General features: G+C 36.4%; 2 protein-coding genes across 2 annotated transcripts; one reads left to right on the top strand and one right to left on the bottom strand.

The window, feature by feature from the left end:
- Nucleotides 1-322: 322 nt before the first annotated feature.
- On the top strand, nt 323-1401 carry LOC149245446 (uncharacterized). Its single transcript, XM_089455601.1, has one exon. It carries the CDS (start codon nt 430-432, stop codon nt 892-894), a length of 465 nt encoding a protein of 154 aa, XP_089311727.1. The 5' UTR covers nt 323-429; the 3' UTR covers nt 895-1401.
- A 7750-nt stretch (nt 1402-9151) lies between these two features.
- LOC149245445 (uncharacterized) lies at nt 9152-9944 on the bottom strand. Its single transcript, XM_089455599.1, has one exon. It carries the CDS (start codon nt 9875-9877, stop codon nt 9233-9235), a length of 645 nt encoding a protein of 214 aa, XP_089311725.1. The 5' UTR covers nt 9878-9944; the 3' UTR covers nt 9152-9232.
- Nucleotides 9945-13647: the final 3703 nt, after the last annotated feature.

Genomic DNA, 13647 nt, shown 5'->3' with positions numbered 1-13647 from the left:
TTTGTCATTGATCCAGTAGAAGTTGGCCTATCTACTGTAATAATTAAGAATGCAGTTTTAATTCTATAATTGGTAGCTCTGGTTGATTCATTATGGACAGAGATTTAAGTTTGTAGAAAGAGAGTATTACAAGCAACATATGTTTAGTTAATACATAATTCATATTTTTGAGAATCAGAGGAAGTCATATTGTAATTGTAGACCTATCTGAACTTGAAACAAGCTGGATGATTTAACTAAATATATTTCATGTATTGGATTTATACTTCTGCAGTATCCGAGTTAGCCCAAGATGACTCAGCAAGGAACGTTGTGGATATAATCTTCCAAACCAGCTAGTTAAAAAAGGAGACACCTTGCAAGATAGAGAGGGTTCTGAAAATCCACAATAGCCAGAAGACCATCAACAAATTCGAAGATTACAGAGACATGGTAAAGGCTAAAGCCAACAAGTCAGCCAAGAAGCACCCAAGGTGCATAGCAGATGGCAACGAACTACTTCGTTTCCACTGCATCACATTCTCTTGTTCACTGGGTATGAATGGATTAACTAACCTATGCAATATTCCATCCTGCAATGTCTGCAATATCATCCGACATGGATTCTCCTCAAAAGTTGAGAATGGAAAAGGAATTTACACCACAGCAAGCAGTGGAAAATCCCATGATTCCATTGAGGTATCAGAGGAGGATGAATCAAAGGATAAGAGAGCAATGCTAGTTTGCAGAGTTATTGCGGGGCGGGTTAACAAGTCCCAAGACCCAGATGAGTGTTTCAATGGTGGATATGATTCATTAGCAGGTCAGGCAGGAATCTACTCTAATCTGGATGAGTTGTTTGTGTTTAATCCTAAGGCAGTGCTTCCTTGCTTTGTTGTGATGTATAAGGTCTAAAAACACAGCTGACTGTTTTAACCTTACGTATACTGATTGGCCCATTTCTTGTGTTTGGACTTATTTTAGTTACCTGTCATATTTGTTTGTGGTTTTGTAAGCAACCCCACAGCCTGATCTTCTTGTTTTCCCTCATTCATTACTCTAAATCTTCCATTGTAAGAGATGGATGTTGGTAGAGTATTTGAATTCTTTGGACAGGTTAATACCTTTAGTGTGCTGCATTATGACTTTTTTAGTAGTGACCATATATTAGGAATCTGATAAGAGTGTATAGAGCTGGCAGCGTCTTGCTGCAATGTGGTTCCCAGTGGTTTGAAGATTCTCTTAGAGAAGAGAGGATTAAATGTTACTGCTGAATATGCAGAGGATGTACATGTAATTAGTTGTAGAATGGATAATATATCAATACAAAGTTGTGTTATCAAAGACACTGATTTGTTTCTCCACTTGTATATATATACTCAAATTCCTAATAAAAGTCAGGGATGATTATGTTGTTTTAAATCATGTATAAGATGCACTTGCATCCAAAACGAGGCTTGTATTTGATTAAATCAGTGAATAAAGGAATCCCTCAATGTCTTTTATTTCCCCTGAAGGTTGATGTTAAATGGAATGAAAAGAAATGTAATGTACTTGTAATGCTCAGTGTAAAACGTCAAGCTTTCAGAAGTCCCAGACATGTCAAATGGTTGTTGCAAAAATTTTAAAGTCCCCACATGTCAAATATGTCCAAGGATGTCTAAGGGTTGTTACAAGGAGCATCAACCTCCCTTTACCTGGCAGTGATAACTATATGGAAATATACAAAATTATTATGGCGCATCAGCCTCCCTTTGTCTCATGATCAAACCTGATCAAACTTGCCAACACTGAGAAAATTTGACATATGACCACGTTTATCATTTTGATAGATAAGACTAGTATTATTTTGTCTTTTTATAACTGGAGTCATATGTGGTGTCTTCCCTGAAATTTTCTAGAGCCTCTTACTCTTTGCCTTTGTCAAGTCATTCCAAAGTCCAAGTCATGTAACTAAGGCATTGAAAAGCCTTGTGATATTTGCCGACAAGAATGAAAAAAGATAATGCTGCTCTTTGTTCAGAGTCGGCCAGATTGAGCAATTATAATTATGCTGCTCATCAACAGGGGAAAATTGTAGTGGGACAGAATCTTACATTCCTAATTCAAGAAGAACAAATTGTGGAAAAATGCATGGAAAAACTTTATAAATTAAATCACACAAGGAAGGCAGCATCATGAGACAAAGTAGCAAAGAAAATCCAAGTTCTGAAAACTGCTTATGGCAGTGATGATAAAAGCTAAATACACAGCAGAAGAAAACTAAATAATAAACCCAAAAATAAAAAGAATGCCATTGAAATTTGGAATTTTTAGATATTGTGGTCTCTTGCTAGCATTAGGGCCATTGACAATGTGAACCTTATCTGTCTTCTTTTACCTGGTACAAAAATGTGATGTTTTGCAGCTCTTAAGAAATATGCAATTTTGTTACCCCTCTTTCAATAGCAACCCTTAACAAGAACCATAGACAGTTCATCTCTCCACAGTTAATGGTACCTTCACCCAGTGCAGTCTTCAAATCAATCTATATGGTTTTCCTGAATAAATAGTATGCCTCCTTCTCCCACATACTCCAAGCTTTCCTTGACAGGCCCCACGAAAACCACCCATCTTTCAATTTGTTAATGTTTACTTCTGCCATTATTCTAGGTTGTTTTTTTGGTGTTTGTTTTTCTTTTCTTTTCTGACCAGATGATCACAACCCTCCATATCAATTTGGTGACAGTTTAGGTTGTGACTTTAAAAATAGATATAAAGAGAACAGAAAAACAAAACAGAGCCTCCATCGCATTGTTGCTAAAACAAAGCATTGCCGACCTGCATGCTTATACCTTGAAAAAACCTTCGCCATGAACAAAATTGTGGAGCAGTTATTCATAAAAAAAAATAGCCCAGGAAAGATGGAGATGCCACACTTGGATAGAGCATCAGCATTCTGATTTTGCTTTCTAAACACGTGCTGGAAAGAGATGTCAACAAAAGAGGGGAGAAGTGACCTAGTTGTCTCCATCCAGTTAACCAAAAGAGGGGAGAAGTGACCAAATTGTCTCCATTTAATTAACCAAGAAGGAGACCTCAAGAGCATTGGACCCCTGAATCCATTAGATGATTGTCAATGCATCTCCAACAACAAGAATCTTGTCAATTGCCAACCAAAAGGCACACTGCAGCACCCCCAAAGGGCAAACAATTCTGCCCTGCAATTGGAACTTGCTCCTCCGTACCAGCAAAAAACTATACACCTCTGAAGAGATGATCCGGATATGAATACCATCCACACCGACTCCGGAAGAGGCCCCATCAGAAAATCCAACCGAGAACTTGTCCTTCAAGTCTAAAAAGGAAACTGACCGGAAATGAGACCTAGAAGACCAGAGAGCAATCTCCAAGAAATAAGAATGTCAGGTCACCTGCCCTAAAAAATGCAGGCATGTTAGTGCACTTTCAATCGTTAGGTGAAAATATGATCTCTGTCTTCAGTGTAGCTTGCACAACAGTTAGTGGGCAATGGAATAACAAGATGTACCTTTGCTGTTCAGTATGCCAATCAGGGCTTTGAGTTTTAGTTTTTGTGTTCAATGCAATTCTGAGTGCAACTTCTCTACGATCACCTCTATACAGGCCACTCAACCTAACTAATCTGGTCTAACAATCCTTCTCCATGAAATTCATAGAAACACATAGAAATTGAAACTCTTTGCTATCAAATACTGGGCACAAAGAAACTGAATCAATAAAGCTTCCAACCATTGAAACAGGGTAATGGGCAAAACAATTTTATAAGAAGCCTCAAGGGTTCAAAAATAAGAATGTTGGGAAATGATGATGCTGTACAGGATGGTATTTATGACACACCATAATACACTATAATTCTCCAACCTTAGTGTAATGGTACCTTTGTGAGGGGACTAATATACATAAATGTTTGAGAATAATGAAGCAATATGTTCACTGTGATCTGAATTAATCTATTCACACATCCCAAAATAAGGGAATCTGCACTTACTATCAACAGACACACCAAAGAATGATGTGAATTAGTCTATGATCAGAATTATTCCTATTCACACATCCAAAAATAAGGGAACTGCATACAATATTCACTTCCTTGAGTATCATTTATTTTAAAACTCATAGATTTGGGTCCTATAATGAGCATTTCATCTATATAAAGTGGTGATTACTAAATGTGTTTTTTGCAGAATAGTTGCCAGTATTAAAAGTGATGCAGTGTAAATGAACACAAATTATCTGCTTTTTTTAATTATATATGATTGAAAAACATGTTGAGTATTAGGAAATAGATAATTGTCTACTTGTTTAACATGAATTTATTGTTATTTGTTTTTCAGGTTTTTGAAGTGTAAAAAATGGTGCAAAAGTGGCATTTATGCATTGAAGTGTCTTGCTTTCCAAATCCAGGTCGAGCAGTTATTAAATTTGTCCTTTACAATATGGCAACAAATCATTTATTTCATGGAAAGAGAGAAGTGCCTGGAATGACGACAAACAATGAGGTATATTACATTGCCCTTGTTGAAGGGCTAAAAGAGGCAAAACAACATGATGTCAATGATATTGAAGTCTTCACCAACTCGGAGTTGATATGTAATCAGATGAAAGGCATCTATCGGGTTCGGAAGGACAATTTAAAACCTCTTCATAAGGAAGCAATAAATTGGAGTTGTCAATTTCAACATTTTACCATCAATCACTCTGCAGATATTGAAAAGATGTCCACTGATATAATGTCCAGAGCATTTTTAAGCACATATGTAGATGTCAAATATGACATAGGATCACCATCCACTGCAACAGAAATCATTGATCACCATCAATATAAATCCCCATTGTGTGAATGGGTTGTTGTTATCATTTTTCTGGGGTCTATCATCGCATGGTTCTTTCACTAAAGAAGAACCTATTAATATTTTATTTTTCCCCAACATGCAATCATTACAGTTTTTTGTATGGGAGACAAATTTATGGACAAATGTAATATATTCCATGTACATGGACAAATGTATTTTGAGAAAAGTAACTGGTTCATGATTTTCTGATTATCATCAATACATTATGATGTTGTCTGATCCTCCCAAACACCTTCTCAGATCTTTGTTTCTGGAGAGATATTGATATGCTATGTGATTTGTTAGTTGGTTGTTGATCAGTGATGAAAGGTTTCTTTACGTATGTGTCCTCCTCATCCAATAGATAATAGATAGTTGTCTACTTGGGGTGGGAAATCTTGAATGGTATGTCAATGAGGTTTATGCATGCTCCCTCTTCAATTTGTCTCATCTCTTATAGTGAAAATATAGACATCCTTGTTTTAGGCACTGTTTCTATCCTTTAATTGTTGTTATCAATTTATAGGAAAAGTGCATGGTAAATGAGGTAACCAGTTTTAGACTAGTGTGCATTAGTCTAGGAGTGAGGCTCTCTATTCTAGGAAACTTCTGAAAGCACCTTGGGCGCACTTTTTTAGAAGTGAATTAGGGATTTACTAAGCCAATTGCATAAAAGGGATTTACTTCCAATTTGCTTGAATGAGGGGGGAAGATCAGTTTTTTTCACTGGAAAGATTAGAGTGAAGTTGCAGGATCAAGTTATGTCAAAGCTAGAAGCTAATACAAGAATATTTAGCAAGATATTATAGTTCATTATGATGTCACTAGCTCATATTTGAACTTGGGTAGGGAAAATAAATCCTGAGTTAGAAAGACAGTGGTCATTCCATCCAACAGCTAGAGATACCCCAATTAACACATCCACAAATAAACAATTTACATACTTAAGGCTCTACTTCTTTTCATAAGATTTGAATCAATAACTTAATGAAACTAAACCTTACATCAACATACTGATTTATTTTTCACTGTAATGAGTATCTAGTTGATTGCTTAGAGGTTTGTTGTGCTTGTGTGATGCATTACCCTTCTGGTTACTTGCTTATGGTGGCCAGCAACTCTTTTCTATGTTCTGGTCTAGTTTCAAGACTTAATTTGTAGAATATTTTAATTTTAATATTTTTAAAGCAAAAACTTGAGAACACATAAGGCCAAATTTGGGGTCCCTGGGCTGACTAAGGTCTCGACTCACAAGTGTGCACTTTTCCCTCAGGTTTATATTTTAAATAATATTATTTGATTCAGTGATTATTGGCCTCTTTACATCACTTGAAACTGTAAACATAATTGAAAAAACCAAGCATCCATTATATATATACGCATATACATATGGAGTTTTAAATGTCAAATGATGACCATTGCAGTGAATATGTAAAAGTACCATTGGATAGCAATCTCTACTATAAAACATGTAGGCTACCATGGGTATATAAACAAATATGTCAAAAATATCAATTTCCTAGCTACAGCACTTCACAAGGCATAGATTTCTTGTGATAAAATTCTGCATACATAGCTTTGTTAATCTGTAATACAGTTCCATCCTCTACTGGTAATGTAATCATCTCTGGGAGTTCATCCAATGATTTGATACTGGGTTGTCCCTCGACAGCAGGTAGGGCCAATATTCCTTGCAATGGCTGCAATACATTTCCATCCTCTACTGGTAATGTAATCATCTTTGGGAGTTGATCCAATGATTGGATTGTGGGTTGTTCCTCGACAGCAGGTAGGGCCAATATTCCCTGCAATGGCTGAGACAGAACTAGTATGAAGTGACCATCATATATAAAATGTTCTTCAATACAATATGCATGCTAAAAATCAAGTGTTTGGATAAACTCATGAGCAGTTTGGGTTACAAGGTTAATAGGAAAAGAAACAAATTGGCATGGTAAATCCTGGGCACTGCTTCTCAGTCATCTCCAACCACCTTGCCAATCACTTGCAGAATTCACACAAATTTTACAGTCGGACATGCCTCATTTGAGATCAAATATGCCAGACTACATATTGATGTATAAATCTGTTACACCAACCTTTCTGGAACAGCTTGTAAGAGACAGATTTGTGCATGGATAAATGTTTGTTATTGCTGGAGTTTTACCTTGAAATTATATACGTTGTGCAATTTAGGGTACATCATTTAGGAGTCTTACTTCATTTAGGGTACATCACCCTTAAGCAAGTATGCCAACTTGTATAATCATCAAATCTCTTAGGCATCTCTTGAGCCATTCAATCCACTCATCTAGCTTTTAGAAATTAGCTGTTATCTCTGTGCCACCGCCATCAACATTTTATTAATTTATCTTTAGTTAGAAAAAATATTGTTATTTTATTTCATCAGAGATTGGCTCTTCTCTTATTTAAAGAAACCCTTCCCAATTGAAATGGTTGTTGGAGGAATGAACACTTGAGCTCTTGGGTATCATTTTGCATTGTAATTTTCTTTCAAGCTAGATGCTTTGGCAAGGTGTTGTAGAGGAGGATGCTATCTATTTTGTAAGCTCCTTCATGCTGAAAATCTCTTCTTCAACGATTATGAGGCAATGAAATTCGGGTGATATTGTACTTGTTTATAAGAATTTGTCATTTGATCATAATCCATGATCTTTTCTACTCTAGTAAGATTTGTTGTAAGAAATTTCTGGGTATTTCAAAGGATTAAGAGGGGTAATTTCAACTTGCAACCTACAGCCAAAAGAACCCTTGCCTTTTTATTAGAGTGGCGTCCCTCAGGGATTTGTTTAGACCCCATGGGGCTCAAGTGAGGAATAAGGCATTGGTAGCGCCTTACAGCCACATAAAAATCTCTTTGAACTCACCTTTGCTTGCCTGACAGATCTGAAATTTTACTGAAGGAGATGTTTATTCAGATCTTCTCAAGGCCTGCTTGTATGTCTCATTTAACATCAAATAAAACAGACTATGTATTGATGTATAAATATGTTAGATAAACCATTCTGGAACAGCATGTTAGAGACAGATTTGTGCATGAATAAATGATATATTATTGCTGAAGTTATATGAGAAGAACTTCATGCGGAATATCTTCGTTAAAGAACTTTTTATTAGAGCTTCTTTCACGGATTTGTTTAGATCCCAGGTGCCCAAGTGAAGGATGAGGCATTGGTAGCACCTTATGGCCTCATAAAAAGTCTCTTTAAACTCACCTTTACTTGTCCTAAATATCTAGAATTTTACTTGAGAATATTTTTATTCAAATCTGTCCTCAAGGTTTGGTTGCATGCCTCATTTGAGATCAAATATGCCAGACTACATATTGATGTATAAATCTGTTACACCAACCTTTCTGGAACAGCTTGTAAGAGAGATTTGTGCATGGATAAATGTTTGTTATTGCTGGAGTTTTACCTTGAAATTATATACGTTGTGCAATTTAGGGTACATCATTTAGGAGTCTTACTTCATTTAGGGTACATCACCCTTAAGCAAGTATGCCAACTTGTATAATCATCAAATCTCTGTAGATATACTGGATTAATGCTTATGTAAGTGCTAAATAAGCTTACTGAGTGGACTGTAATTTGACCACTCTCAGAATATTGAAGGACTTTGATATCGCTGTAATGCTATCATCAATTTCAATGCTATGTGGGGACTTTAAAAATTTTGCAACAACCATTTGACATGTCTGGGACTTCTGAAAGCTTGACGTTTTACACTGAGCATTACAAGTACATTACATTTCTTTTCATTCCATTTAACATCAACCTTCAGGGGAAATAAAAGACATTGAGGGATTCCTTTATTCACTGATTTAATCAAATACAAGCCTCGTTTTGGATGCAAGTGCATCTTATACATGATTTAAAACAACATAATCATCCCTGACTTTTATTAGGAATTTGAGTATATATATACAAGTGGAGAAACAAATCAGTGTCTTTGATAACACAAATTTGTATTGATATATTATCCATTCTACAACTAATTACATGTACATCATCTGCATATTCAGCAGTAACATTTAATCCTCTCTTCTCTAAGAGAATCTTCAAACCACTGGGAACCACATTGCAGCAAGACGCTGCCAGCTCTATACACTCTTATCAGATTCCTAATATATGGTCACTACTAAAAAAGTCATAATGCAGCACACTAAAGGTATTAACCTGTCCAAAGAATTCAAATACTCTACCAACATCCATCTCTTACAATGGAAGATTTAGAGTAATGAATGAGGGCAAACAAGAAGATCAGGCTGTGGGGTTGCTTACAAAACCACAAACAAATATGACAGGTAACTAAAATAAGTCCAAACACAAGAAATGGGCCAATCAGTATACGTAAGGTTAAAACAGTCAGCTGTGTTTTTAGACCTTATACATCACAACAAAGCAAGGAAGCACTGCCTTAGGATTAAACACAAACAACTCATCCAGATTAGAGTAGATTCCTGCCTGACCTGCTAATGAATCATATCCACCATTGAAACACTCATCTGGGTCTTGGGACTTGTTAACCCGCCCCGCAATAACTCTGCAAACTAGCATTGCTCTCTTATCCTTTGATTCATCCTCCTCTGATACCTCAATGGAATCATGGGCTTTTCCACTGTTTGCTGTGGTGTAAATTCCTTTTCCATTCTCAACTTTTGAGGAGAATCCATGTCGGATGATATTGCAGACATTGCAGGATGGAATATTGCATAGGTTAGTTAATCCATTCATACCCAGTGAACAAGAGAATGTGATGCAGTGGAAACGAAGTAGTTCATTGCCATCTGCTATGCACCTTGGGTGCTTCTTGGCTGACTTGTTGGCTTTAGCCTTTACCATGTCTCTGTAATCTTCGAATTTGTTGATGGTCTTCTGGCTATTGTGGATTTTCAGAACCCTCTCTATCTTGCAAGGTGTCTCCTTTTTTAACCAGCTGGTTTGGAAGATTATATCCACAACGTTCCTTGCTGAGTCATCTTGGGCTAACTCGGATACTGCAGAAGTATAAATCCAATACATGAAATATATTTAGTTAAATCATCCAGCTTGTTTCAAGTTCAGATAGGTCTACAATTACAATATGACTTCCTCTGATTCTCAAAAATATGAATTATGTATTAACTAAACATATGTTGCTTGTAATAGTCTCTTTCTACAAACTTAAATCTCTGTCCATAATGAATCAACCAGAGCTACCAATTATAGAATTAAAACTGCATTCTTAATTATTACAGTAGATAGGCCAACTTCTACTGGATCAATGACAAATTAGCCAGGAAAAAAATTATATAATCTAATCAGACATTAATGTCATAGTTGTCCGAGATGGAAAATGGAAAGTATTAAAATTTCTGGTTGGAAAACATCGTGTAAAACCTAAAAGAATAGGGACACTTCAGCTTCTCAAGCCAATACTACACAAAATATTAACAGCAGAAGACAAAATAATGCTTCTGTTGAAATTCAAGGACTAATTTTGCTGGCATTTGGTTGAGATTTAGGGACCAAAACTCCATGCCTTCAGAAAGGCTCGGTGGTTATATTCAGATATTCGTTTTCAGATAAAAATAATATCCTTTCTTCCTTGTTTCGAGCTTACTGTTAAAACATATAAGATATTGAAACTTGAAAGATTGTATTACTCATTTGGTAAATGGACAATTCATTTGACATAACTCGAAACTTAATCAAAGGAAACTAAAATACAGGGTTCAAATGCTCAGACTACAAAGGTATATTAATACGAAAAATACCACAATTTTGTTGTAGACTTGTCCTTGTGAGGATTGTGGATTTTGTCAAATCACTATGAATTTCTTCTTTAGTTTTTATTAGCGTTGCATTGATCATATTTTCTACCAGATTGACCAAATGACCTAAAGTGATGATATATGGTCCTCTTCAGCAGTACTTGTAGCCACATCTCAAGGGCACGGTTTAATCCCTCTCTTTGCCAAATGTCTCTGCATACAAGAACTCTGTTGTCCCCCCACCCTGCCATATCCGGCATTTCAAATCTTCATGAATACTGGTAGGGATCTTGGGTGGGTGTCATGTTTGGATTCCTTTGAATTCCATGGTCTTTGACTGCTTGGCTGTGGTGAGTATCTTCAGAGAATAGATACAATTGTAAACCAGAGTCAATCTAATCTAAGTTCATATGACCATCATACACTAGGTAGGAAATCTGAAACCGTTTTGGTGGCTGTGTTGATGAAATCATCCAAAGGAAACTTCTAGGAAAGTGCATTATGTTTTAAATATCAAAACACGTCCGATTTAGTGTTTAGTTGTTAACAATCTTATTAGATGCACTAGTTGTTCAGACAGAAATGGGTTTGGCCTACCAGTTGGTATGTACCCGCAAATAATAACAAAAGGGAGTTACAAATTGCTCTGATATGCTGTTGGTAATAGCAAAGTTGTTAAGCCTTTCAAATACTATACGATGTATCAGACCTTGCTGAAGTTGTTAAGCTGTCAACCGAACCCAATTGTACAGGGAAAGGGAAAGGGAAGGGTACCTGCGAGCTGCAGAGCGGTACCTCAGCACAGCGGAATCGCAATTCAGAGCGGGAAGTGAGCTGCAGAGCGTTTTTGTGCCGGTTCGAAATGGTCACCCCGCCGGTTCGAAATGGTCACCCGCGTGAGCTGCAGAGCGTAATCGCGCCGGTTCGAAATGGTCACCCTGCGCGCCATGAATTCCAGCTCATCGCTGATGGGTCAGGGATGTCAGAAGAATGCAGGGAATGTCAGGGCTGTCAGGGGAGGGTGGCGGAGAAAGAGGGTGGCGGAGCGGGGAGATGGTGGTGGAGGATGGGAGTAGTCCCGATCGCCGGAGCCGGACGATTTTCCGGCCGGTGCCGGAAAAGGGGCCATTCTACAGCCTCCGTAGACTACTCCCATCCGACAAGGGCGAGGTGGAAACGACAACTGGACTGCTGACGTTGACTGATCTCAACGAAGTTCGGCCCGTCAGCTAAGAGCACGTGCGGAGCTACACTTTTCGTTTTCAATTACCGATGGGCCAGCGTTGGATTCCGGAATGCCACGTGCGGAACTAGAGTTTTTCGATTTCAATTGCTGACGGGCCAGCATCGGATTCCGGAATTCCAAAGCGAGCATAGGGGTTTGAAAAGGAACGCTCGAACCCAGGGTTAAATTTGACGGCTCCCCTATCTCTTTGGGAATTTTCTTACGAGGGTTTTATTTCTAAACTGCTTTTCACGTGTCTTCTAATATATATTTTTACAGGTTTCATCTCACTTCTGCAAATTGCAAATTATATTTATAATTGTTTTTATATGAAAATATTGAATATAGATAGTGTTGCTATTAAATTAAATAATAAATTTTAAAGGAAAGATTTTTTAATGTGATTTAAAAAAAAAAAATTCTATACACATTATGGATCACACAAGTCTCAATTCAGAAAATAAAATTTAACTTCCAAAAATTGAAATATATATATTATGTTTTCCATTCAATAATTTCATTAAAAGAACAATATTTGTGAAATAAGTTTAAACAAAAAAACATAATATGCATGAACAATGTAAATGTTCAAAAAATACACTCAATATTATCATGTAAACTAGCTAAATTTTGGATAGTTTCACCTAAAAAGGTAATTGTCAAAACACAACACCATTGCAAAAATAAACATAAAAGAACAAACTTTAAATATTTAAGATTATTCTTTCTTTAACATCTTTCCTATGTCATATACCCTCTCTCATTCCATATCGATGAATCAAGCCCACTTAAGGACACTCGCATCAAGGCATCCAATGCAACAAATGATAGTTTTGTTCTTCCAACATCCTTTATTATGTTTTGTATTGAGAATCCTCTCTCACATGCGAGTGTACTTGCAGGAATAGTAAGTATTGCCTGTCATAACTTTGACATGTTAGAAAAATTTGTATGCAACTTTGTAACATAAAAAATCCTCCAAGCATCTTTCATAGATGATCCCTCACAGTTACATGAAGAGTGTCAAAAATGGATGCAACTCTTTCAAACAAGCTTCAAAATCAAATGTTGTTTTGTTTTCTTCACTTTCACAATAAGGATGTTGTAAGTGTTGAAAAGGCTTTTTGAGCTAGCATTTTGAATTTTATTCTCTGCCATGAACATCCTATAAACAATGTCAAGGGATAAACAACCTTACTAAGTTGAAAAATGCAAGAATAGGGAATATTTTGTTCAAACTCTCTATAAGAGTTTGAACATAATCTTTTGTAAGTTGTTTGAAACTTTGTACGAAACCTTCACTACACAGTTTCCATGATTGTTTTTGTAAATCAACATAGTCGCCATATGCGTGTGGAATTGCTACAAATCGCAATTCATGCCTGTGAAAAAGCCCCTCCTTATCACAAATTTCTAGAAAGCCAAATTTAGAGGCATCTAAAAATTTAGATAAATAACATGTGTCATCTAAAAATGTGCCACTTCTAAGAAACCACATTTTTAAATTGTTTACAGTGACATCTATGACTACCCCTGAAGAGGTGACAGCTATGAATCTTCTTGGCATTTATTGTTCAACTTTTTTAATTCACACATTATATTTGCTAGTATATGTAAACAAAATTATATTGCAAAAATCTTTGCCTTATCATACCATGAATATTATTTTTTTTTTACACAATGTTAATATGGGAGGCATAAGTACAACAAGTCCTTCAATGACTTGTCCCCTTGAAAGCTATCTAACTACATGGATTTGAAAAGCTTGAAGAGTTTCAAGTTGCATAAGCTCATGTAGAGCAATACGTTGACTA

This window comes from Pinus tabuliformis, chromosome 7, assembly GCF_031772625.1.
Source record: "Pinus tabuliformis cultivar Carrire ecotype Pingquan chromosome 7, CPIR1, whole genome shotgun sequence".
In the NCBI taxonomy this organism is placed as follows: Eukaryota; Viridiplantae; Streptophyta; class Pinopsida; order Pinales; family Pinaceae; genus Pinus; species Pinus tabuliformis.
The sequence above is the reverse complement of the archived record's forward strand: the minus strand, read 5'-3'. Positions and strand labels throughout refer to the sequence as shown.

What these genes read in the sequence shown, in the direction of transcription:
- LOC149245446 (XM_089455601.1), top strand. Translation starts at nt 430, where the DNA reads ATGGTAAAGGCTAAAGCCAACAAGTCAGCCAAGAAGCACCCAAGGTGC.
- LOC149245445 (XM_089455599.1), bottom strand. Translation starts at nt 9,877, where the DNA reads ATGTATTGGATTTATACTTCTGCAGTATCCGAGTTAGCCCAAGATGAC.